The sequence below is a fragment of the Podarcis cretensis genome (assembly GCF_951804945.1).
Source record: "Podarcis cretensis genome assembly, chromosome: 3".
In the NCBI taxonomy this organism is placed as follows: Eukaryota; Metazoa; Chordata; class Lepidosauria; order Squamata; family Lacertidae; genus Podarcis; species Podarcis cretensis.
Genome location: NC_137172.1, coordinates 86,964,360 through 86,987,873, shown reverse-complemented (window position 1 = coordinate 86,987,873; position 23,514 = coordinate 86,964,360). Strand labels below are relative to the sequence as shown.

The window sequence follows — 23,514 nt, the reverse complement described above, 5'->3', positions numbered from 1 at the left end:
ACCACATTTGATTAATTTTTGGATTGTTTGCTTAATTAACAGTTAACCGTAGTGTACTGAAATAAATTTTGCTGCATTAAATAACATACCTAAGGAATTAAGAGCCTTTTGATATTATCCTAATTTGGATATACCAGTTCCAGACCTTTTCAAAGATGTGTCTGTTACTGAAGATCATAACAAAAGGAATTTTAAATTCTCTAGAATAGAAACTTAGGGCTAGAGAGACAGAGAGGTTTTTTTTTGCTTATTCCAGATCATAGCCCTTTAATTGTTTTGTCATAGCTGCCGAAAGCATTTTTGCAAAATTAAGGTACATTTTGTTTACTGCTTTGCAGGTTGGTTGGGTTTTTTTTACAATCAAGCAGCATATAAATTTTATGAAATAAGGAAAGAAAGATAAGCATGAGCTCTTGTTCACACAGCAAGGTAAATGACAAAGTTCTCAATAACATAAGGCTGTGTACACACTAACCCACACACAAGTCAACCTGGAATCGTACATACTTCACTTCAAAATGTTGCTTTCATCTTGATTGATTCTAGTTTCTGTCATCCACAGGGGTAGGGTGACTATGTGCATTTGAAAATCCTCCCTTTGATTAGATTATCCTAGCCTCCTCCCTGTGCATGCCCCAGGTGAATGCAGAAGGAAGTCCTGATCTTGATATATGCCAGCTTACAAGATCATTGAGCAGGTGTGGATACACCCCCCACTCACACCTCCTTGCTGTGACTGCATACATCTGTTTTCCAATAGATACACTGAGAGGTTATACACAATCAAACTGTAATGAATTTTTTTTCCAGAATGAAACCAGTTCTTCTAGAAGTGCTTTTCATGGGCAAAGAATACACAATAGGTATAGAATGTGGGCTACACGGGGGGGGGGGGGGATAATAACTCAATCTACACTAATTCTAGGATAAAATGTAGTAGTAGTAGTAGTATTTTAATTTGTTACCCACCCTTCACCCTAAAGTCCCAAGGCAGGTTCCAGCAACTAAAACAAAATGTTTAAAACAGCTTAAAACAGCTTACAACCACAAACATAAGTGTCCTGGCAATGTTGCATGTATGCAGCCTTAATCACAGTTACTTAGATTCTAGCCATATGTTACTCAAATTGTCTGTGACATATACTGCAATGTTTTCCTGGGAACCATAATAATAATAATTCATTATTTATAACCATTTCATTCACGGGTGCCTATACATTAGCAACCAGGAGTAATACAGGCTATGCATGAGAGATCATTCATTCAGTCTTTAGGCATTTGATTAAGAAAAGAAATGAAGGTGTGAAACATGGGCAGCCAGATCAGATCCCTCCTGCAGTTGCTGCAGCAGTTCCAGCACAAGTGTCTGCTTTCACAGCAAGAGCTCCAGTGGCATCCTCTTTGAAGCAAGTGAGACCATCTGCCCAGCTTTGCTCAATTGACTTTTATAAAGACCACCTACCATTCTCAGCCGGCAGTGGCGGTTGCAGCCAATCAGGGCTCTCGCTCGGGCAGCGGACCTGTCAGAGCCAGGTTTCTGTCAGGTCTGCTGCCGGGTTTAAAAGCAAATGGGCAGTGCAGTCAAAACCAGATGTCCCACCCACCCATTCATTGGCCCTGCCTGGAGGTACGCAAGCAGTGCATGCATATAGCCTTGCTGTGGAATTAATCCGTCACCGTATTCGGGGCCAGGGAGAACTTTGCCTGCAAACAAATTGCGCCTGTCTGAGGGTTTGCCTTCCTCATAGCAACTGGCACAACTCTTGACAGGGAAAACGCATTGGGTATGGATCCTTAGCCTAAGCTAGTGCGAGGGATGGGTGCCCCTTCCACTGCTCCAGGATCAAATTCTGGGTAGCCTGGTAAAAGGGTCCAGGGGTTGGGTTCTGCCTGAAAGCCCAGATTGGGAGGCCAATGGGCCATAGAGCACCCCAGGTTTCATCCTGGCAGGATCTCCCCATAGATCTGCATGATGGTGGGATCCTGAACCCCAGGATCAATCCTGATGAAATATCAGCCATCAGCCAAGCAGATTGGGTCAGGATACATACCAAATGCCTATGCCAAAGCCTACTTACACCTGTAATCAATGATGCTGTGGCCATTTCAATCTCAAGTCAGTGTCATGTCATTCTTTGCTGTTTTGTCTCTTCCTACAGCAGCCTCCAGCCTGCTGTACATGGGCCTGCAAATTCACTCCTTCCCAATTAGCCAGGGCAAGTTGGTGCTGCTGCTCAGTGTAGGTGAGGCCCTGGGGCCAGGCCTTCTGTCCTGCTGCACCCTTCTCCATAGCTGCTAAGGATACAATTGTTTTATCACTCTTGCCCATTTCCCCCCTCCCAATTTGTCATCGGTCCGAGGTTTATATGCACTGCCAACAAACACACCTGTTTAAAATATAAAGTTAAGTTTGCTGTTGTGGAAAACCAGTTAGACTGTTTCAAAGTTGAGGGAAATATATATATATATTCATCGTTACTATTGTTTTTTATTTATATTGCATCATCGGCGTACTTTGTGCTTCACAGAGAAATATAAGCAAAGGCTCTGCCCTAAGGATGTTAGAACCTACATTAGTTCACAATCTGAATGTCTTCTGAATCACACTATTGCAGTATGGAGGCAAAAACAAGTCCGCTGTTGAGAAGCAGACTTGTGAAGATGTGACATCTCTTTATCGCTCAAGAACCACCCTGCAGCAGGGCTCAAAGGCGGCAAGGAGTCTCTGATACACTTAAAAGGTGTAATGTACTTGTCAGGGGGCTTCAGAACCTGTTGAGCGTGTGAAAGAACAGGCTGGATTCTGTTAGGAGAGAGAGAGAGAGAGAGAGAGAGAGAGAGAGAGAAGTGCTGCTGTTCTTTCTTTCTAAGGGCTTGCAATTATATAAAGATCTACAGGAACCATGGTATATCTCTCTGCTGCGGAGACTGTGAGCCAGCAGTGTCATTAAAGATAAATGACAGCTGGCTCTATCCTTTTCATAAGCTCCTCTTCTTTTCTTCAAATGTAGCTTGGAAACATCTCTCTATTCTCCAGTGTCTGGCAGTGATAGCAACCTGGATGAAGGCCAGATTATTCAGGTCCATTCCTGATAAAACAGGTTGATGCTGATTTGCTGAGGAAAGAACTTTGTGGAACTGGCAAGGCCATCAAGGAATGGAAAGATATTTGTTAGTCCTCTGTTAACATTTCAGGTCTTTGCTATCACTACATTTATTTTGGAAATATAATTTATTTTTATTAAGGCAATCAAGAGATAAATTCATGGGACTTGGTTGTAATTTTTTTGGGGGGGAGAGGGTTAATTCAAAGCTATGGATTAACCCCTTTTTACCTATGCAAAGCAGCAGTCAATGAAAGATTCTGCATGCAGAAGCAAAATAAGAGGTCTCAGATGGGACTGAAAGATAAAACTTTATTAATAGTAATTATAGTTTACAAAACAGTAAAATGACAGCCCTTCCTCAGGGACACAGCTATGGATGATATCCAACTAAGTTGTTCTGCAAGTGCAAGGATTTGTGCTTTCAAAATAGAAGTCCCCTCTTCCTGCCCTTTGCACCCCCTAAGACTGTTCAGGGGATTCCCCTAACCCTCCAGACCAGATTTTATCCTGTGAAATTGGGGAGGGGCACTGGATGCACAATGACAGAGGAGGGGGAAGTTCTATTGCACAAGCATAAGTCCTTGCACTGATGAAACAAGATAGAATCCAACCTCTGGCTTAGACCTTTTTTACCAAACAAAGCAGCATTGTTTTGCAAATTTGCATGTGGAACAGCATGCAATCTGGTTGCCTAGGTGTGGCCATTCAAGCTCTGTGCAGATGTAGTTAATGGTAAATGAAATCAGGGCACTGTATCCATATCAGAGGCATAGAGGAAGGGGTGTGTAAGATACTGTTCTGTCTTGTCATCAGTGATGGTGGCACAGGGTTATGTACTGAGTTGAATAGGATCCAAAATGCAGCAATCTGATTGGTCCTAGAACAATAGGATTCAGAATGCAGCAGTCTGGTTGGTCCGCAGGAGCCACCCAATCCAACTCCAGGTAGAAGTGGATCCGCAACCAGATTGGCCTACAGGTGAATCCCGGAATTAGCCAATCACGTGGGGCCCATTGTGTAAATAATGTATATAAAGCAGACATTTCAGGGGAACTCCCACTCCTCACTACTATGAGCTGAATAAAGAGCATTGAAATCCACACTTGACTGAGTATCTTTCACACAGGATCTGCACAATATGTGCCCATGATAGTTATACAGCTGAGTTTCACACAGCAGTATTGACAGCAGGGAAAGCTCTACTGTTATTTAAAGAGTAAAAACAAATTGCAGCTTAAGAGAGGAGTTCCCTCCCCAAGGGGTTCTGCAAATAAAAGGGTTGATGACGTAAGTTCCCCGCAATGAAAAAGTCAAGTCATTGTTTCTCCTCTAAAAGAAGATTCTTAAAAAAAAATTATGCTAGACTGCCTCTAAAATAGGGTCTCCAGTAGCATGTATTTCTGAATTTGTTGTCATTCTTAAAAGCTACAGTGATGAGCATGGTTTAACGGTTAAAATACCTTCCAAATGAACTTCATTGAATGGTCTTGTATACACATTTTGTTATTTTCTTAAAACATAATTGAGGGTTTTCCTGGTCTTTTTAACTTCTCTGGTGTCTCTCATTTGAGAATATATTTCAACTAATCTACTTGTTTAGACATCCAGATTAATTCTAAACTAAATCTCTCTGTTATCTCAGGGTTCATGTGCAGTTGCTTCAGGGGAGTCCGATTCTGCTATTTTATTTAACAAATTGGCATGCTGCATGTGCAAGTGTGGATTCTTAGATCTAGTTGCTGAAGTGTGGGAGGCATTTGCAAGCAAAAATCAGCCACCAGGAGGGGAGTTAACCCTTTCTATGCCCACTCATTCACCCCAACAATACCCCCAGGCCACTTCCCACCTGCAGGCAAGCTTACATCCAGTTTCTGAGAAGGGGGGAAATATCAAAAACAGCTTGAAGCATTTGAAGCTGGTCTATGATTAAAGCAATGGAGGCAGCTCCAGCAGTCTCATTCTGCCCTTAGCCCGCCTGCCTTCTTACTTACAAGCAGCCCATGGGATGGTACTGCCTGTCAGCTTTCTCCTTAGGTTCAGTGTTGCCTTTGTAGAACTCAACAGGGATGAGGAGGAAGACAAAATGGGAATTGGTTGGCTCTGGCCTCCCTTGCTATTAGTCTCCCTGCCTTCCCAATCCTACCAGTCCCAGTGGACACCAATTTGTTCCAAAGGTCCGTACTTAACTACTAATTTGAGGAATGAGGTGGTTTTTTGTGAGCAAGCCCCATTCAAATCACTATGTATGGACCAGGAAAATTTCATATTTTGGTTACTCTTTTATCATTTTGCCATTGTGAATATTGCCCAGTTAATGTTAAAATTATCGACATCTGTGCCATCCACTTTTTTTCTCACAGTGAATTATATTTGTTTCTTTTCAGATCACATTGACAACAATTGGCTATGGAGATAAAACCCCCCTCACCTGGCTAGGAAGGCTACTTTCTGCAGGGTTTGCACTGCTTGGCATTTCTTTCTTTGCATTGCCTGCTGTGAGTATCTTTACAACTGTTTGCAAAACTTCAAACTCTTTAAGCTGGCATACATGGGAAACAACACTGGGACAGTTATTTGTATGGCACTGCAACTTCTGCAATCTACAATGCGGAAAATTGAAGCTGCTTTAAAAGCTCATTTATTGTCCTGTGATAACAGTAAAATCTATCTGATAAGTCCCAGAATTTATTTTGGTAATATTGTACCCACATATCGTTCCATAAGCAGTAGGCAGCTTTTTATGTGAGGCATGTTAGTAAGGCTTATTGGGAATGGGACATTCAGCCCCCACTATCCATAAATGACAAGATTTAGTCCACCCTAGTTCCCCATCTATCCACATGGTTGATGTGGGCAGGATCTGAAGTGGCTAAAGAAACTGCTTCCTGCCATCAATACAAATATCCCCAGTGGAAAATATATCTGCCTCATCCAAAAACACACGTCATTGTGTGGTTATGTGATCTGCAGTGAAGATCTAGTAATTAATATATCACTGTGATTTTCATGCAGATCCAGTCAGGGCTTTTTTTTTGGCAAATGTAATGATATTATCCTTGTAATGTTTTTTGGATTGTCAAAAAGCATCCAGAAGAAATTTTACTCGTCTTGCAGGAGGTTAGGGAACACACTGTTCTATCCTCTTGAGCTTCTTAGTATAATTATGAATATTCTCAACCTATTTCAGCTGAGATGCAAAAAAATAATAATGGTGATATAATTAACCAAATTGTTTCCATGCCTTGCAGGCATGCTGTGTTATATTAATAATTAAAGTGAAGCATTTACCTTAGAGTTTATAAGTCAGAAATGTTATTTCTGATCCAGCTGCTAACTACTGGTCTTGAAGGAAGGAAACTGTATAATCTGTGCTGAAATTCTTGTGAACCTAGATAAGCTTGCCTGCCTGCTGACACTGACACCTAGCTGTGAGTTTTAGTAACTGTTGTGACGTGGGGTTTGTGATTTCAGCTCTCTTGACATAATATGCTGGAGACAGTTCTCTAGTAACACTTCTTTATTAAAGCAACAAGACTAAAACCTGAGGAGGGGAGAGCTACATTTATAGGGACAGGGAACTAGCTAGAAGGGATACATTTTGGAGGGAACAATATCAGACAATCACAGTCCTGCCTTTTGGAGGCAACCAATAAGACAGAGGATCCAAATACAGCAGCTTAAATGAACCAATAGTAGCTGTACCCTCTGGAACCAAAAGGCAGTTACTTTACCCTAATGCAATTACAGACAATAATAATACAGATATAAAATCCTTTGACTCAATACACAACAGTAACATGTATTGGAATATTTTCCATGTTCCCTTTAAATGATCATTGTATACAGTACTTCTAAAAAGTTTGCTTCTATAAATAAATAACCCGAACACCCCTGGGGCCACAATACAAGTCTTTTATTCAGAAGTATAGGGTGATATGTACTGAATAAGGTGATATAGCACAGTGGTTAAAAAAATGTGCTATGACCTAGAGGTCCCTGGTTTAACTATTAAATCACCCTATGCTCACTTAGGTTAACTTTAGGCAAGCCACTATTTTTCAGTCTCAACCTTTCAAATGGAATGTGAGAAAAATACTACTACATTATATGGCATAATTGGGATGCTTCTTTAAGACATATGTTTGGTGGAAGTAAACAAAAGTGCTGCTGAATTTGCAGGTTTCCTGTCTTCACACTTAAGTCCAGTTTAAAGGAATCCCAGTTGAGCTCTTTCAGTAATTTCACTGATATTTAGGGCTAAATCATACGTTGTGTTTAAGCTCCCAGTATGGTTTTCATTTGTAAAAACACAGCATTCCATGCATTTGTATTGGGGCTGCAGCATGGGGCAGAGGTTTTCTCCTCCCTTCCTCCTGCACTACGACCCCAGTACAGATTGCCCACTCAAGCTGCTATTAAGTGCACGGGGGGGGGGGTAGATTACATGTTTACTCAGCTATTTCACATTTTTAAACTAACCCCTGGTTTTCTACAAAGGGGCACTGGAGCTGAGCGATTTACAGGTAAAAGCTCACAGATGAGAGGAGGGTGCTTAACCTTTCCCCCTGTCATTTGCACCATGCAATTTCCATTTGCCATTACCCTTTCTACATTGTTCGATACACGTTGGAAAATGTCTGGAATACGTATGGGGGTGGGGGGTGTACATACTGGGGCGGGGGATGTAGGAGAAAAGGAGTAGGCAAAAAAAGGTTAATCACTCTCCTCTCACCTGTCATTTTTTCCTGGCAAATCATCCCTTCTTTACAATGGAAAACTTGTGAAAACACAAGTTGGCAACATAGCATGCACTTCTGGGCATAGAGCCAAACTGAACAGTGAGGTGTAAATGGTAAACATGGTGATGGTAGATTGTTTCTGAATTGCTTTAAAACTGGACTGGGACAATTCAAAACACAGGCTGCGGATAGGAGAGGGTTAGTAAAACCTCTTCTGCCTGCACTTTCCCCAAAAAACTGCCTGTCCTCATTTTGCTCCTGGCTGGGCAACAAGACTTTTTGACTGAAGTCCCTTTTGAGATAGAAAAACCTGAAGAAACGTTGTTCAGGGGAAATGTATGAGCAAGTGAAAGCTTCAACAGCTTTCCTTCCACCAACCACTACTGTGCTTTAAATTGCTCTGCTCCCTATATTGTAGAGAATGGGCACAACCCTGTATTGTCTGGCCACTAAACACACTTGATTTGCTCCAGATTGTGTCCAATGTGTTATTTCAAGTATCCAAAGAGTGGAGGAGCCATGCTTACTATGGCAGGTGCTACCTGTATGTGTAACACTTCTAGATGATTTTAAAGATTGTATGCTCTTAACCCCTTACCAAAACGACTATCCTGACCATGAATATTTGTCATACTGTACTGCACTCCAGGGCATTCTTGGGTCAGGATTTGCATTAAAAGTACAGGAACAGCATCGTCAGAAACATTTTGAAAAAAGAAGGAATCCCGCTGCCAGTTTAATTCAAGTAAGTGCCAAATGAATCAGATTTTTTGAAAAGTTTTCGTTCAGGGATATTACAATCCGTATCATGCAAAGTTGTAAAAGAAATGCAAACATTATCCAGATTATTTGCCATGGTGCAGCATGTTGCAGTAAATGTCTTCCTCCCATCTAGCTAGGGACCATGCACATATGGAACTGGACTTCTGCACACACAATCCAAACTGGATGGGAAATCATGCACAAAAACTGTGATTCATCAAGTTGCTGGGATGCTTCACATGTATTTCTTTTTAAAACCTGAAATCAAGCCAATCTGCTGCTCAGGGGTAGGGGCTAGATTCTGTCCCTCATGTTCCTGCCTTCCTACTAAATGGCTGATTGGCACTATTTCAGATTTTTTTTTAAAGAGGGCTACATGCACACAACTAGTATGTTCTCTGTTAAACTGAATTCTTGGCTACAATCCACCACTTACTGCTGAATTCATAACAACAATTCCTGTTGATGTCAATAGATGCTGTTTGTGCTTGACATGTCTCATGTTCAGTGCTTGGATAACACACTGTATGTAGCGTTTTCAAGAAGTAATCACTCCGGAAGACCTAGAAAGATACAAACTGTGTGATATTTTGCATGACACAGTTTACAATATAGTTTTCTATAAAAACCCAGAACTGATAAATAAATGTCAGATTAAATTATGGCATAGCACCATCGCCCACATTCAATTAATTATTAGTAGTGGGTCTCTGACACTGTGCCAGGGGGTAAATACATTCAGTTTGAAGGAAGAGACCTCTGTCCAAACAATTCACTACAACAGTTTGAATGATTGATCACAATAGCTGTTGGCCTAAAATTATGGGCACCTTCCCAGTGGTGGCATTGATGTGTAGAAGGAATCAAACAAAGTAAATCGAAATGTTAGCATATTTGATGTTTTAAACAGCTGCTTCATTTAATTACATTTCCTTTTAGTGCAATAGATTTCACTTCGTTGCTGTTTTGAATACTGCACGTTGTGTTGCTTGGCTTTTTTCACACCCAGTTAAATCGAGGTTTATATCCAAAGTGATTGTTTAGTATGCTGTCTGAGCTATTATTTATTTATTTAAGAGTCCAGAATCAATTCTCTATTATTATTTGTGTGTGTGTGCGTGCACACACATTATTCCTTTGAAAACCAAATTTAATCTGCTCTGAAAGACTTTGGCAGAACTGATTCCTGAATTATGCTGGATCATGCCCACAGAGTACAACTGCCAAATGTCTCTTTGGGGATCAGTCAGTCATTTCCTCAGCCTGTCATTTATGCTTGCCTTGGAAGTTGAGGTCTGAGCAATCACAGAGCATTCCCACTCCCAAAACAGAATGATAGCTGGGAGGAAAGGGAACCTATCAAAACTGTCATGCTGACATGACCACTGGACAAGTTCCAGGCTGTGCAAGCATGGGAGCCTCCTTTATACATGGTTTGTAACAACATGGGAGGGATGCATATTGCTGTCAAAACTTCAACAGGGTTAATTTTAAAATATGTGTGTGTTTTCATATTGGAAGAAGGGAAGAGATAGGAATTCACTTTCTATATTTGCTGAATTGCAGCTATATACTGTTATGAGCCAGCAACTGTCAATTAAGAGCCTGCATGAATATGGACTTTACAAACTGCAGATTCATCCCCACACTTGAGAATGGCAGCCCAAGCAGTGACGGTGAGCCGCCATCTCACTTTATGCCAGGGTTAACTAGTAGTGTCAATTTAGCCCAGGATTCACACCTGATGAACTCAAGACAGAGTAGTTGCAGACAGCCTCCTCTGCCTGAAGTCTCTACTCCCCAAGGACCAGTGCAGAAATACCACAAAGGGCTTTTAATGGTATCAGACACGGCCTAAAGATAAGAAGACACCACCACCCCCATCCCACATACAGAAACTTACCAGACTGGCAGCTGAATCTTAAACCAACACTGTCAATGGGACAGCGTCTAACTCCACCACACCTGAGGGGAACAGGCAACGTAGGGGGAGCAGGGCATATAGAGTTCTGCCCTTCAACACTTCACCACCATATCACTCACTACTCTTGCCTGGGGCCTTGGTGCTACCCAGTCAAATAAATGCTGCAATGCAGTAGCACTGTCTTGCATCCCATGAGCAGAGCAACACATGGCATATATGTGATGCCTGCTGGAGTGCGTAGCCTGGGCTGCCGGCTCGTACATTGGGAGAGGGCAACTAAATGAAAGAGCCAGGCCAACCAAAAAGCAAGGATTGCTCTGCCAATGCACCAGGTCCTAAAGATAGGAGCAGCAGAGGGGTGAAGAGGGACTGCCAGACATAGCCTCATTCTGCCTCATGGTACTGGAAGACCTGGCCATATTGATTGGGGCTCAACTTTGTCTTAGAATTGCATAAGGCATCCAATGATGAAGGATGTTATTTTTTGCACAGGATCTAAATCTCTTGATTTGTACTAAAATGAAAAGTAGTAAGAATGTGAAATTTGAAAAATTGGGACTAGAAACCACTATCCTAGAAATATAGCCTGTTCATACGATTTATTATTAGCTTTATGATATGCTTAGTAGTGTACAGACATTTTATTTTATTGAGCAACCCAAGCTACTGTAGGATTAGATACAGAATTCTGCTTGGCAGCCCCTAGCACGACCTTCCAAAAGGTTGGGAGACCCTCTGTAACATCATGGGAGGTGGTTTGGGGGCTGCAAGGGAATGGAGGGAAATCAAGTGAAAACTGCCCCCACCCCTTCCCTTCCTTCAGCAGGAAACCTTTGCTGGATTCCAGTTTCTCCACAAATGAAGGGAGTCCTTCCATTGAAATTGTGACTTTCTTGTGTACAGTTTTCTTGTGAATTTTAATACCTAACCAAATCTTCACTGCACTCTGCAAGCATAACCATACGGAACTAATTATTTAAGCCAAAGTAACAGGTATTGGTTCCAGCTTAAACAAAATGCAGATTTTCCATAGCGATAACAATGCTTTCATTTCATATATTGTTGGCTCCTTTGTGCTTTCTGTTGTTTCCTTTTCACAAGGCTGCTTGGCGGTTTTATGCTACTGATTGCAGACGAACAAACCTGACAGCCACTTGGCGATATTATGAAATTATTCTTCCACCCCTTAGGCATATATCAGTGCTACAAATGACACAAAAAAGCCATGACTTGTATTGGTATACTAATATGCTTTTCTTTTCTTTTTTGTTTCATCCCCCGCTCCCTCTTGCCTTTATTTCCCTTTCTTCATCATATATCCTGCATGTAGTGTGTATGGCGTAGTTATGCAGCTGATGAGAAATCCGTTTCCATTGCTACCTGGAAGCCTCATTTGAAGGCCTTGCATACCTGCAGCCCAACAAAGTAGGTAAAAATTTGGCAGTTGGTGCTGTACTTGATGTCTGTTTTGAGCTTATAAAAATCAGTGTGTGATTTTGTCTTGTTGTTTTTTTTTCTCTCCCCCCCCCCCTTTAATACCATTCATTAAGGAACTTAGGTAGCAAACTGGGACAATTACACATCCTCCAAACATAATGACAAATCGGATTCCCATTTTCTTTTGTTTCTGAGCCATTATTACAACAAAGCAATAGAAGATTTTTTCCGCCACCAGGTCCTCAAAACCCTGCTGGAAGTTAATCTTCTAATAGCATCTAGGCAAAATATTACCTGTATTGGACTCAGTTAATGCTAATTCATCCTACTTCACATGGTTGGTGATATATTATTCCAATCTCTAGGGCACCACACTGGCTACCCCTGCATTATTTATTGTCGATTTCTAGCAGCTTAGACCTGCTGACTTCCATTGGTTTCTCTCAATCTAATTGTGCTTAGAGTTAGAAGAAAAAGCAGGCGTAAAAACAGCATATAGGTCAAAGGGCCACACTAATTTATACCAGCAGAGGTTTTGTCTTGTTACCATTCAGATTAGGAAAAGACTGAATGAAACCCAACTGGTTAATTCACCACAAACAATTTGCTGCTGCTTTCAGTTTGCAGTACTGTGCTTTTTGCATAAAGCTGCTGTGTTTTTCTTTTTCTTTGTAATAAACAGAAGCTTAAATGTCACCATGTTATCCTTACTGTCAATTACATTCCACATGTTTCCTCTTCCTGTGAGAAACCTGTGTAGGAGGGTGTTAGTAATAAAACTGATACGGCTGTTCTTCATTCCCATTAGATGGGTCATACTGATATGAATCCTGGGAAACATCTATTTTCAGTGGGAGAGAAATGCGTAGCTTTCTACTTCTATGTGTAATGGAAATGCAGATAACAATATCATTTCGTCATATATGTTCCTTGTTAGATAATCATAGTTAACAAAGAAATAGTCCCTATTCATTTGAGGGCAGAATTTGGTTGAGAGAAACATGCCTATTGCAGAAATTCCATATTAAAGAATAACCAAAATACAGTGGTACCTCTGGTTGCGAATGGGATCCGTTCCGGAGGCCTGTTTGCAACCTGAAAAGAATGCAACCCGTGTCTGCGCGGGTCGCGATTCGCCACTTCTGCGCATGCACATGATATCATTTTGCGCATCTGCGCGAGCGGCAAAACCCAGAAGTAACCCGTTCCTGTACTTCCGGGTCGCCACAGTACACAACCTGAAGCAAACGTAACATGAGGTATGACTGTACTGCTTTTTAATTACAAACACACACGCAACAATATCAATTGGGCATCCTTCTAGGAATTATGACAACAAAATCATGCTTGTATTATCTACATTAGAAAGTGTTTTCCAGAAGAAAGTTCTAAAAGTTTGGAATGGATTTTAGCATGTTTTCATATGGCACAGCAATTCTTGTTATTTCTTTTGCTTTACAAACTGTCACCAAACCATTTTGAGCTGTAAGAATAAGTGAAGATGGAAAACAAATAGATTCTGAACAAGAATCCTATACACTCCTAAATTCCTTACTCTCTCCTCTAGAGCTGAGACTTTGGTGTGTACTACCTTTCTTACAGAAGGGAACTGAAAGTTATGTGGAGTTCTCAAGACCCATTTGTTGTGGCTAAACTATAATTGTTACAGCTATTTTGCCTAACAACAATAAAATATGGGGCAGACATACAACTGTTTAAAAAGACAAAGGGTGGCAGAGAGAGATTATGTTTCCGTCTAGTTTGTCTTCTCTTCCATTTTCCCCACTTGGATGGGCACAGAAAGCTGATTTGTAAATTTCATCTAATTGGCAGGCACAAAGCTCATGATTGCTCCACTGGAACTCCTAAAAGCTTCAAAATAAAAATATTTTGTTCTCAGAGGCCAGAAATGTTGGTTTTAATTGTGTTTTAGACAATCACTGTTTAGACCTAAGAGTTATCTAAGTTATGTAAACAGTTAAGTCATAGTCTGACTAAATATATTACAGTACACTTCTGGCCAAGGAAAAATATCTAACATCAGTCCTCTGTGTGAAATCTCAGGTCTCAATTATTAAGTCAAATGTGCTCCATTAAAACAGATATCTGCATCTAATAATAAGCCTACAGCTTTCTGTTATCTGTATATCAGCACCTGCATTTTGCCTAAATAAGTGCTTTGCCAACTCATTCAATAATGGTATGTACTAAGTGCATTTAGCATGCCTTGAGGTGCCGTTCAAATATTTTTTCTGATGTCACGGTAGTTATATTAGTCCCTGCTTGAATGTTTTGTGTTTGCTTTATAAAATGTTATTATTAAATGTATTAATTTGATTAACACAGCCAGCTGTGATATAGCGTTTATCTAATAATGTTTGTAACTACATCATAATTGGTACTGCCAGCATAACAAATTTCTTTCTTCCCCAAACTTTCTCTCTTCCGTTATTGACACCTGAAGGAAAGAACAAGGGGAAGCATCTAGCAGGTTTGTGGTGTTTCTATGCATATAGTTTTAAAAATAAAAAACATTGTTTGAGAATGGGTGCAGATCTCTGTGAATGCGGGGTCCAAATATATTGGCACAGTATTGACTAAAAAAGCTCATGCTCAGATCCAGTAATGGGAAGAATTTAAGTACAGAATTCTAATTTTTCTAGACAAAATAATATTGTGAGAACAGAATACTGCTCAGTATTATCCACAGATGCCTAGCAACATTTGCATATTTAATAATGGATTCTGCAGGAGTATGAACCTAGCACTATACTTCAATGGATAACAGAATGATTGATCAAGACTTGAAAGACATTTGTCTCTTACTATCCAGGATAATGAATTAGGGCTAGATGAATCATCCCTTGTGACAAATGAAAACACCTCTTAGAAACTTCAGTAATTAAGTGGTTTATAAATAACTGAAATACCTAAACAAACAAGCAAACAGTCTGAAGAAGGAGGGTGATGTCTTGTATATGATGGTTTTCCCCAGTACAACTTTTTAAATTGACACTTCTGTATATAAATTTAGTTACTTAATTTAATTTAGTTACTTAATTTAAATGACCAACTGACATAACTTTTAACTAAATAGTGTAGTTGTGATCGATTGAAAATACTACGTAAATGACTAAAACCTGAATGGTGGATGAACATTTTCACACACTTTGAATTATGTCAGTCATAACCCCCAGATCCATACCTTCTGCATATTCACTCCTATTGCTGTCTAAACTCACAGAAGCAAACATCATTTGACAATCCTAACAACCACACAATCTGACTGCCTAGAGAGAGTGGGACCATGCTGGGTAGGCTGCTGTCATTTCAAATTTCCCTGCAGGTGAACATGCCACTATTCTATATTATAAGAAAATAGTCATCTGGTTTTGAGGATGAAAAGGGAATTTTGAAGGATCCCATTATATGACGCAGGATAAACACTGTCAGGCATTTATGCACTGGCAGGATTTCTGATGTAAGTAGGGTCCACATAATAAAAATCGAAGGCCAAGGTCCATCTAGTCCAGTATCCTATTTTCAACAGTGACTGGACAAGTATCTCTGGAAGATCACAATCACAGCATGAAGGTATTCCTTTTGCTCCTTACATGTGGTAATCAAAAGTATGTTGCCTCTGAACATGGTTCCATTTAACTATCATGCTTAATAGCCAGAGATGTACCTATTTTTATACATAAATTTATATGATTTTTTAAAAGCATCTAAGGCAATTCATAAAGCACAATGGAATCTCTTTCACTGTGATTCAATTCCACACTGGTCTAGTAACGTTTGTATGTCAGAAATACATAAGCAAGGTGAATGGCCCTTCTCACATGGACCTCATCCACCTTGAGATCCCAAGATCTCTATTCCAAGACATAAGAGACAAGTTAGAACCTCTTTGTTTTACTTTTGGGCTTGCACGTTTCCTCTTTTTTCAACATGGCCAATGATTGGGATAATGGGAATTGTAGTCACAACAACATCTTGAGGGCCATAGGGTCTCCACCCCTCCTCTATTTCTTAAAGCAATTTTAGTCATCTACGGCTCTTAATGTACTGGTAAGGTATACTGCAAATACAAGATCAAAGTTGCCTTGGATACATTACTCCAAATGTGAAATGCATTACTTAAAAAGGAGGCTATGGACCATCAAAGGGAAACTGCATATGCAGTCAGAGCTTCCCCACTGCTGATTAGAGAAAGCAAATGTTTTCCTTTTGTGTAGGAGCTGGTTGTTCCATCACCAGCAACAGGAATCCTGTTATACTCTGAATCCCAGTCAAAAATTTCAAGATTGGGTGAGAGCCACTTCTAACAGCTGCCAGAACCAATTTCATATTGTTCTCTTTCACATATTGTTCTCCTCCTAGTGGTGCAGCAATAAAACTGCTAGCACATTTGCAAAGTTTAGCAGGGTTCAGTATGGTTTCAAGTTGGATAAGGGAACACTTGATGAGATTCCTGCATTGCAAGCAGATGGATTTAGTTGATCCTTGGGGTCACTTCCAAATGTACAATTCCATGATTCTATGTATATAATTAGCTTGACTGCTAATGCACATTTAATCCATTGTCTAGAAGTAAGTAAAACTGATATATAAACAAAACTTGGTCAGCACTGTTGCCACACTCAAGTTACTACCATAACTATTAAAATCTAAAACAGTGTTTTAAGATATTCCAAAAGGCCTGTGGAATTTACTCACAAACCTCCCACTAACTTTCATGGAGTTAATATTTAAGATATTTCAAGATCTTGAAGCATCTTTGCTAGGCTTCCTCAACCTCGTCCCTCCAGACTTTTTTGGCCTACAACTCCCATGATCCCTAGCTAGCAGGACCAGTGGTCAGGGATGATGGGAATTGTAGTCTGAAAAAACACCTGGAAGGCTGAGGTTGAGGAAGCCTGATCTTTATATGATTTGTTGAGCTGGGTCTAGTCATAGCAAACTTAATTTTCTTCATTCACATTCATATAAACATATACACTTGAAAAATAAGAAATACAAGACTATTGTAGAGATAAGAGACATTCATAAGAAAATAAGGTTTAATAAAAGGCATCACTGTTCTTAGTTTGTATTAGCTATCATACTTTAGGTACAGGGGTAGATAACCTCTTTGCTGTTGAAGACTGCAGTCCCTCAGGGGTAAGGAACTGCATACCACAAGCCATGGGTAAGGCCAGAGTTGGTTAAGTGAGGCTCCCACCCTTTCCTTTCCTGTCACCCATTTTACCCCCATTTCCTCCCTTCTTGCTACCTGCATGAAATTAGGCCAAGAGACACAGAGGTGGCCCACGTCTGCTTTAAGACCAATGTAACAACCATATATCTACTGTAAATATGACTTCAGCATTTTAAGAACAACACACTCTTCAGCTAGCATCCTAGGCTGAGTATTATTTATTTTCTGTATTGCATATTTCAATATACAATATACAATTTCTCATTTAACTGACAACATACCCATGTTAAAGGCTCAGGAATTGTTGCTCACCCAAAGCCACAAAGTAAGCATAATGGGACTTAAGCTCCCAAGCCAGTGATCCACAGAGGGTGGGGGTTAGCTATGCCTTCTTGTGATGAATCAGTAGCCCATAGTTCCTAGTAGCTCTTAAAGTGTGGCCTACATGTATCAGCCTACATCACTTATAATCTGATACTTTGCATTAACTGATAGTATAATTGCAACATAGTAAAGGTAAAGGTACCCCTGCCCGTACGGGCCAGTCTTGCCAGACTCTAGGGTTGTGCGCTCATCTAACTCTATAGGCCAGGGGCCAGCGCTGTCCGAAGACACTTCCGGGTCACGTGGCCAGCGTGACAAGCTGCATCTGGCAATTGCAACATACTGTGGTGCATTTTCAGCTACTGAAAGTTAAATTCCCATTTCAAATTTTCTTCATGGCAGCTGCCCTGTTTAGCAATTCTTATATGGATTGAGCAGCTGCTGAATATTCCTGATTTAGAGGGTAGAAGCAGATCATGTAGTGGGGATATTCTTATGGTAAGCATAAGTGACTTGCTCTGTGGTACTTAATGGTGCCAGTGTCACTTGAGTAGCCATGTCTTAAGATGCTGTTCTTAGCCACTGTGCAGGAATATCTAGGCCCAAGGATAAGGTACCATTTTTAACCAAAGGGCCATGTTTGCTCATGGACAACCTTCTGCCAGTGGTGTTTGGGACAAGAAAAAAGTAAGTGGAGTAATGTATGTGTCTCTTCTTACCTTTGTAGGATACATTCCAGCCACACAAAATTCAGAGGCATTACCTCAGTTCAAGGACACATTCCAGGCAGGCAGAAACACTCAAAGGGAGACATGAAGCAGGGCAGATGAGGTGTGGCTTGGGGAGAGCAGTTATGGTCTAGCTGTGGGATGTGTCCTGAGAAGAGTCCTGAGAGCCAGATGGGGGGACCTGCAGGGCCACATTCAGCTTCTATGCCTCTGGTTCCTTACCTATGATGTACAGTTTAGTCTTTTAATAAACAAATCAGCATTAAGATTAACAGGCAAAAAAAATAATATTAAATAAGTAACAAGGCAGTAATATTGATATTATGGGCTGTATCCTCTGGTTTCCCGTGCAGCCCCCCTAAATCTGCTTTAGGGGATTGAGGGCCTCTCCAGAGCAGATTTGGGAGTGGTGCAGCGGGGAGGGGAAACAGCTGAAAATGGCTTCCTTCCTGTTCTGCTGACAGAAGCTTTATCATCAAGCAACACCAATGGATACAACCTTAGTAATGTTAACCCTTAACTGATGTGTTTTAAATTCTATTTTTAAATAAACAATATTTTAGATTTTCTCTGTTTTGCTAGGTGTTGCATATTTATGACTGTGACTATCAAATAGGTTTCCATTTTAATGGAAAAACTGCACAAACTATTGAGCATAACATACATTGTCAGTTGCACTTCAGTTTACTTTTTTTGGAATTGAGGTGAAGGACAATATATTTTGTACTGACCATGAGTAAACCACAATTTCTACACATTCCAGTTAAAATTTGTTGTTCACAAGAAGCTTTGCTTAAAGGATAGCTTGACATATAACCTACATAAGATTGCTGAAAGCTTAAATAGGTTATCAATTACTGAGGGCTGTCAACAGAGAAATGAATTTTACTCCATTAGGAAGATGGGCTTTTACTATTCTGTTATATTGTAGTAATATATTCTGATCCTGAACCTGTCTTTGGATATACATTGCAGGAGTTTTGTCTTAGATGAATGTTCAGGACTTTTGACTGTCATTTCCGGATACATTTCGTTATAATCACAATTCTGACTTCTGTTTGACACAGCAATCTTACATTTTACAATTGGCTTGTAAATTTTAAGAAACAAAAATGGTAGTGGTCTGACTTGCCTTACACGGAAAACCTAACCCCTTTCCTCACATGGAATGCTTAGTAATATGATCCTCTATTTCCCCTCACTCCTAGTAAGCTTTATAGTAATAAACAGAAGCTCTTCAGGATGTACACCTCTCGGAAACATAGGTATCCAGCATCCTGTCTATTCACATGATATTTGGGAATGCCAACTAACATCAGGTGCATGAAGAGTTTATTTCCCCTTCTTAATGCTTTACAGTTTTTACTCTTCAAAGGGTTCATCATTATTTGGCTGGGTCACCCACTACAATTGCTTGTAATTTTCCTTGTTGCTTGCTGCCTGCAATTATATACCAAAATAGTCACGCACAAAGAAATTGCCTCTTCTGATTTATGTAGCAATAATCTAAATACTCCACACAATGGGACAAGTGCGATGTTGCAGTGCCTTAGTTTAAGACTATGTGTGCTCTTCCATCTGATATGCTTGAGCTAAGAAATAGCTATGAATGATTCTAATAACTAAGTTTTCCTGAGTCCAATATGATTTTTGCAATAGTGGTGTTTGATGTTTCCACATTGTTTGGTTGTAAAGTTAGGCAGCTATAATCACAGACCACTTGCAAAGCAATTACAGTAGTAGATTTTTTGCACTTCTGAAGAGTCATTGTGGCCTAGCTTGTGGGGACTGTGCTAGGTGAAGTGCAGTGTACAGTGTGCAGAACTGCATGTTCAAACAGTTGTTTACTCCAACTGGAATCGCTTGACCTTTGCCATTTAACCAAAAATAGTAATTACTATTTTTGGATCTCAAGGGGGAAATCCCGTTCCCTGCCAAGGGGGGGGGGAGTACATCAGGTTTCTAAGATGTAATATCAAATCAAAATGATTCTTGATTTTTTAAAAAATCAATAAAGTAAGAATTCATTGTTGGCATGTGTCTGTCTTGGGAGATAATGGAAGAGTGCCTTCGGGGGTAAAGTCAAACTGTTGGAGAGTTCTAGCGCCTGCTGTGGCTGTAGAGAATGATAACAGGAGAGACATGTTTTATTGCCAGTGGGGCAGAAGAAGGCACCTGGTTTTGCACATGCGAATTGCTTATAGCAGTTACAAATCTATGAGAAGGCAATGACGGAACAAAATTTGATCAATGCCATTCTTCTGTAGAACTTGGAAATGCACTTTGTGCATGATAACTGCTTTATGGATTTGGTCCTAAGGCCTAATTCATACACTGAATGAGTGGCAGAGCAGGTGCTTTAAAACGTACCATTGTGGATACTGCTCCACATGCACAGCGAACCGTTTATGTAAATAAAACCCTATGTAGTTCTAAGAGGTTTTCATCACACCATTGCAGCCCCTCGTTTTTGTGGTTTCCGATTATGTGTTTAAAAGTTGGAGGAACAACAGAGCAACTTCTACATAGCTGCATTTTCAGTGTGTGAATCAGGTCTAAGCCTACTTACATCTTCTATCCCACAAATGTTGACGATAATTCAGCAAAATTATTGTTATTAGTAGTAGTACTAGTAGTTTTTTAATTTATTACTCACCCTAAGGTCCCAGGGTGGATTACAGCAACTAAAATATAATGTTAAAAACAGTTAAAAACAATTTACAATCACATACACACACAAAATAAATCTTGGCAGTTTTCCTGTGTAGCTCTGCTATGATACCACAGTGTCCTCTAGTGTTGCCAACAGATATAGGAAAAAGCAGAAAAATACAGAACTCACAAAAACATGGCAGTGTGTAGATACAGGAGTAAAATATAACAAAAGAAAAAAGCAATCAAGGCATTTGGAAGGGAAAAATGAGGCTGCATTTTAATGTTTTAATATTTTAATGTTGTATTTTAATCTTGTTTTTAAGTTGTATTCATTCAACTTGTTTTTATTATTGCTTGTTAGCCGCCCTGAGCCTGGCCTTGGCTGGGGAGGGCGGGGTATGAATAAAAATTATTATTATTATTATTATTATTATTATTAGAGCTAGATCTAGTGACTTGAAACAATATTCAGAGTAATATCCAGAACTATCAACTGTCCTATTCTTTTTGTGGGTGATACCCAGTTATGTTTATCTGCCTTCATTGGTTTGTAGTTATAGCTTAGACTTGAGCTCATAAAATCAGCTATGAACCTTAATGAACTTCAAATAATGTTATTTGCAAGCTAGCTATAAGCAGATTCCCTAGATTATGATTATTTTACTCAGTGAGAACAAAACAGAATAATTCTTCAGTTTACTCTTCAACCTTAAAAAATACAAGGGTAACTGTCAGAGTAACTTTTGCTTTCAGCAGCCATTTAGGAATGTAATCCAAATGAAGGCAAGTATTAAATTATCTACAGAAGTTTTCTCATCTTTATTTCTATTAGGCAGAGGACCATACTAGGTGCTAAGTAATACTTCTGTATGAGAGACAATTGCTTACATGATGGAACTTTTCTTTCTTGCACACTGCTCTTTTTTTACCATCTGAATTTCCTGGAAGATAGCTTGTAGATAGCCTAGAGGGTTGTTCCACATCTGGAGCTGTATGTAGTTTTACCATCTCTCATTTCGAGGGTGAAAATATTGCTTTATCCTGGCTGTTTCTATTGGCATTCCTATGATGAGTATAAGTTGTGCTCTGGCCTTGCATTCAATGCAGTGGGGCAGGGGGATTTGGAGGTGGGCCTTCATAGCACATCTCCACAATTCCATACGCTAAATCATATGAAGTCTTATATTTATGTGTTTCTGATTGCCATTTCTGTTTGCATAACTCTCTACCACAGTCATAGTTCAGTCTCCAGCTTTCAAGCAATATTTATTATAATTATACCTATCAAGTATATCCTTGGGGCAGTGGGGAGGGGAGAATAAAACAAAGTATATAACCTGAGCTATATGTAGGCAGCAGTGTTGGAAAAAAGAAACAGAGTTGTCAGAGCTGCCCGAGGTCCCAGCTCACAAAGGACCAACGCCAGTTCGTTGTTATATACAAAAGTCTTTATTGAAGTTCAGTTTCGATTTCAAAGCTGCGGCGCGCAGCTCTACGTCTCAAACTCTAGACCACTGAAGCTCCGTCTGAATCTCCTCCCCCCAGACACCAGTTTAAGACTCTAGCCTTGCTCCACCTCTTCCTTTGCTCTTTCCTCCTCTGGGTCCGCCTGTCCGCTGGGGTCTTGCCCTTTCTAGACTCTTCTGACGCTGAGTCCCCTGAGTCTTCCCCCTGCCTCCGGCGGGCTTTAGGACCTGGTTCCCAATCCGGGTTTTCTGCCGTCCCGCGCGCCTGTACATTCGAACTTGGCACGCACGCCCAGCCGGCAACCTTTCTCCTGACCATTACACTGCTCCTGTCACTGCTTCCCCCTTCGGGGAGGCTAGCTGGACCTGACTTCCCCTCCGTTCCCTCACTCTCCGATAGAGGTGTGGTCAGTCCTGACTCATCTTCTCTCCCTGCTGGAGGAGACACTGGCCCTGATACATGGGACTCTTCCCCCCCCCCCACGCTCTGGTGGGGGAGCTGGTCCTGATCTCCCGCTGCTGCTTTGGGAATCCCCGCTGGCCCCTTGCTTCTGGTGCATCCCCCCTGGAACCCCCCTTGCCCTGGCCCTCGGCGCCCCCCTCTGGGAATCTTCTGATTCGCTGGAGAAGCTCATGGAATCTCTCGTGCCACTGTCATACTCCCCTACGCTGCCCTCAGATTCTTCCCCTTCACTCTCCATTTCCTCTCTCCCCTGTGCCTCTGCTCCTGAGCCCCTGACAAGAGTATAAATACAAAAAATACAATAGGCTAATGACCCGCAGGATCCCTTCCAACTGTACAATTCTATTATTGTTCCATCAAGACAAACATTTTGGTTTCCCTCACTGAGCATTCCTCCCCCCATGTCCAATTCTGGGGGTTCTCCTGACACCCTCAGAGCCAACATTGGGGGGGGGGGGAGGAAAGCTTCATTGAACAAATGGATATCCTTGTGTAGAGTTTCTGCTGATGGAATTCTTTAGTTGAATCTTGCCCAATAGTTAAGGGGAATGACATGTTATAAGAAACAAAGGGAATTAAAAATGCACACTTTTATGGTTAAGCAGGGAGATTAAGACAGTTCTGGAAACAGGTACTCTCTCAGCAACTAATAATTTTTTTATACAATGTTCTAATATTAAATTCTGGTAATATGATTTTAGTACTCCCT

The 23,514-nt window shown here is 40.6% G+C and overlaps 1 protein-coding gene and 2 long non-coding RNA genes across 10 annotated transcripts in view; 1 reads left to right on the top strand and 2 right to left on the bottom strand.

The window, feature by feature from the left end:
* Positions 1-23,514, top strand: part of KCNQ5 (potassium voltage-gated channel subfamily Q member 5) — a 265,424-nt gene that overhangs the window by 229,387 nt on the left and 12,523 nt on the right. For 3 of the 4 annotated variants that reach the window (XM_079970424.1, XM_079970425.1, XM_079970426.1), the window contains 4 exons: positions 5,492-5,602; positions 8,496-8,591; positions 11,863-11,957; positions 14,434-14,460. In XM_079970424.1, the coding sequence (XP_079826550.1) occupies positions 5,492-5,602; positions 8,496-8,591; positions 11,863-11,957; positions 14,434-14,460 (329 nt within the window). Of the gene's footprint in view, positions 1-5,491; positions 5,603-8,495; positions 8,592-11,862; positions 11,958-14,433; positions 14,461-19,429; positions 19,487-23,514 lie in introns of all 4 variants that reach the window. The other variant, XM_079970427.1, reaches the window with a different exon arrangement.
* Positions 3,399-5,498, bottom strand: LOC307212986. Its single transcript, XR_013837328.1, has 2 exons — positions 4,243-5,498; positions 3,399-3,943 (listed from the first exon to the last, which is right to left on the bottom strand). It is a non-coding gene; the product is annotated as an uncharacterized lncRNA (long non-coding RNA).
* The window catches only part of LOC307212947, a 34,561-nt gene continuing 19,954 nt past the window's right edge, over positions 8,908-23,514 (bottom strand). For all 5 annotated transcript variants that reach the window (XR_013837271.1, XR_013837272.1, XR_013837273.1 and 2 more), the window contains 2 exons: positions 18,213-18,443; positions 8,908-9,171 (listed from right to left, as the gene is read on the bottom strand). This is a non-coding gene — a long non-coding RNA (uncharacterized lncRNA). The remainder of the gene's footprint in view (positions 9,172-18,212; positions 18,444-23,514) is intronic.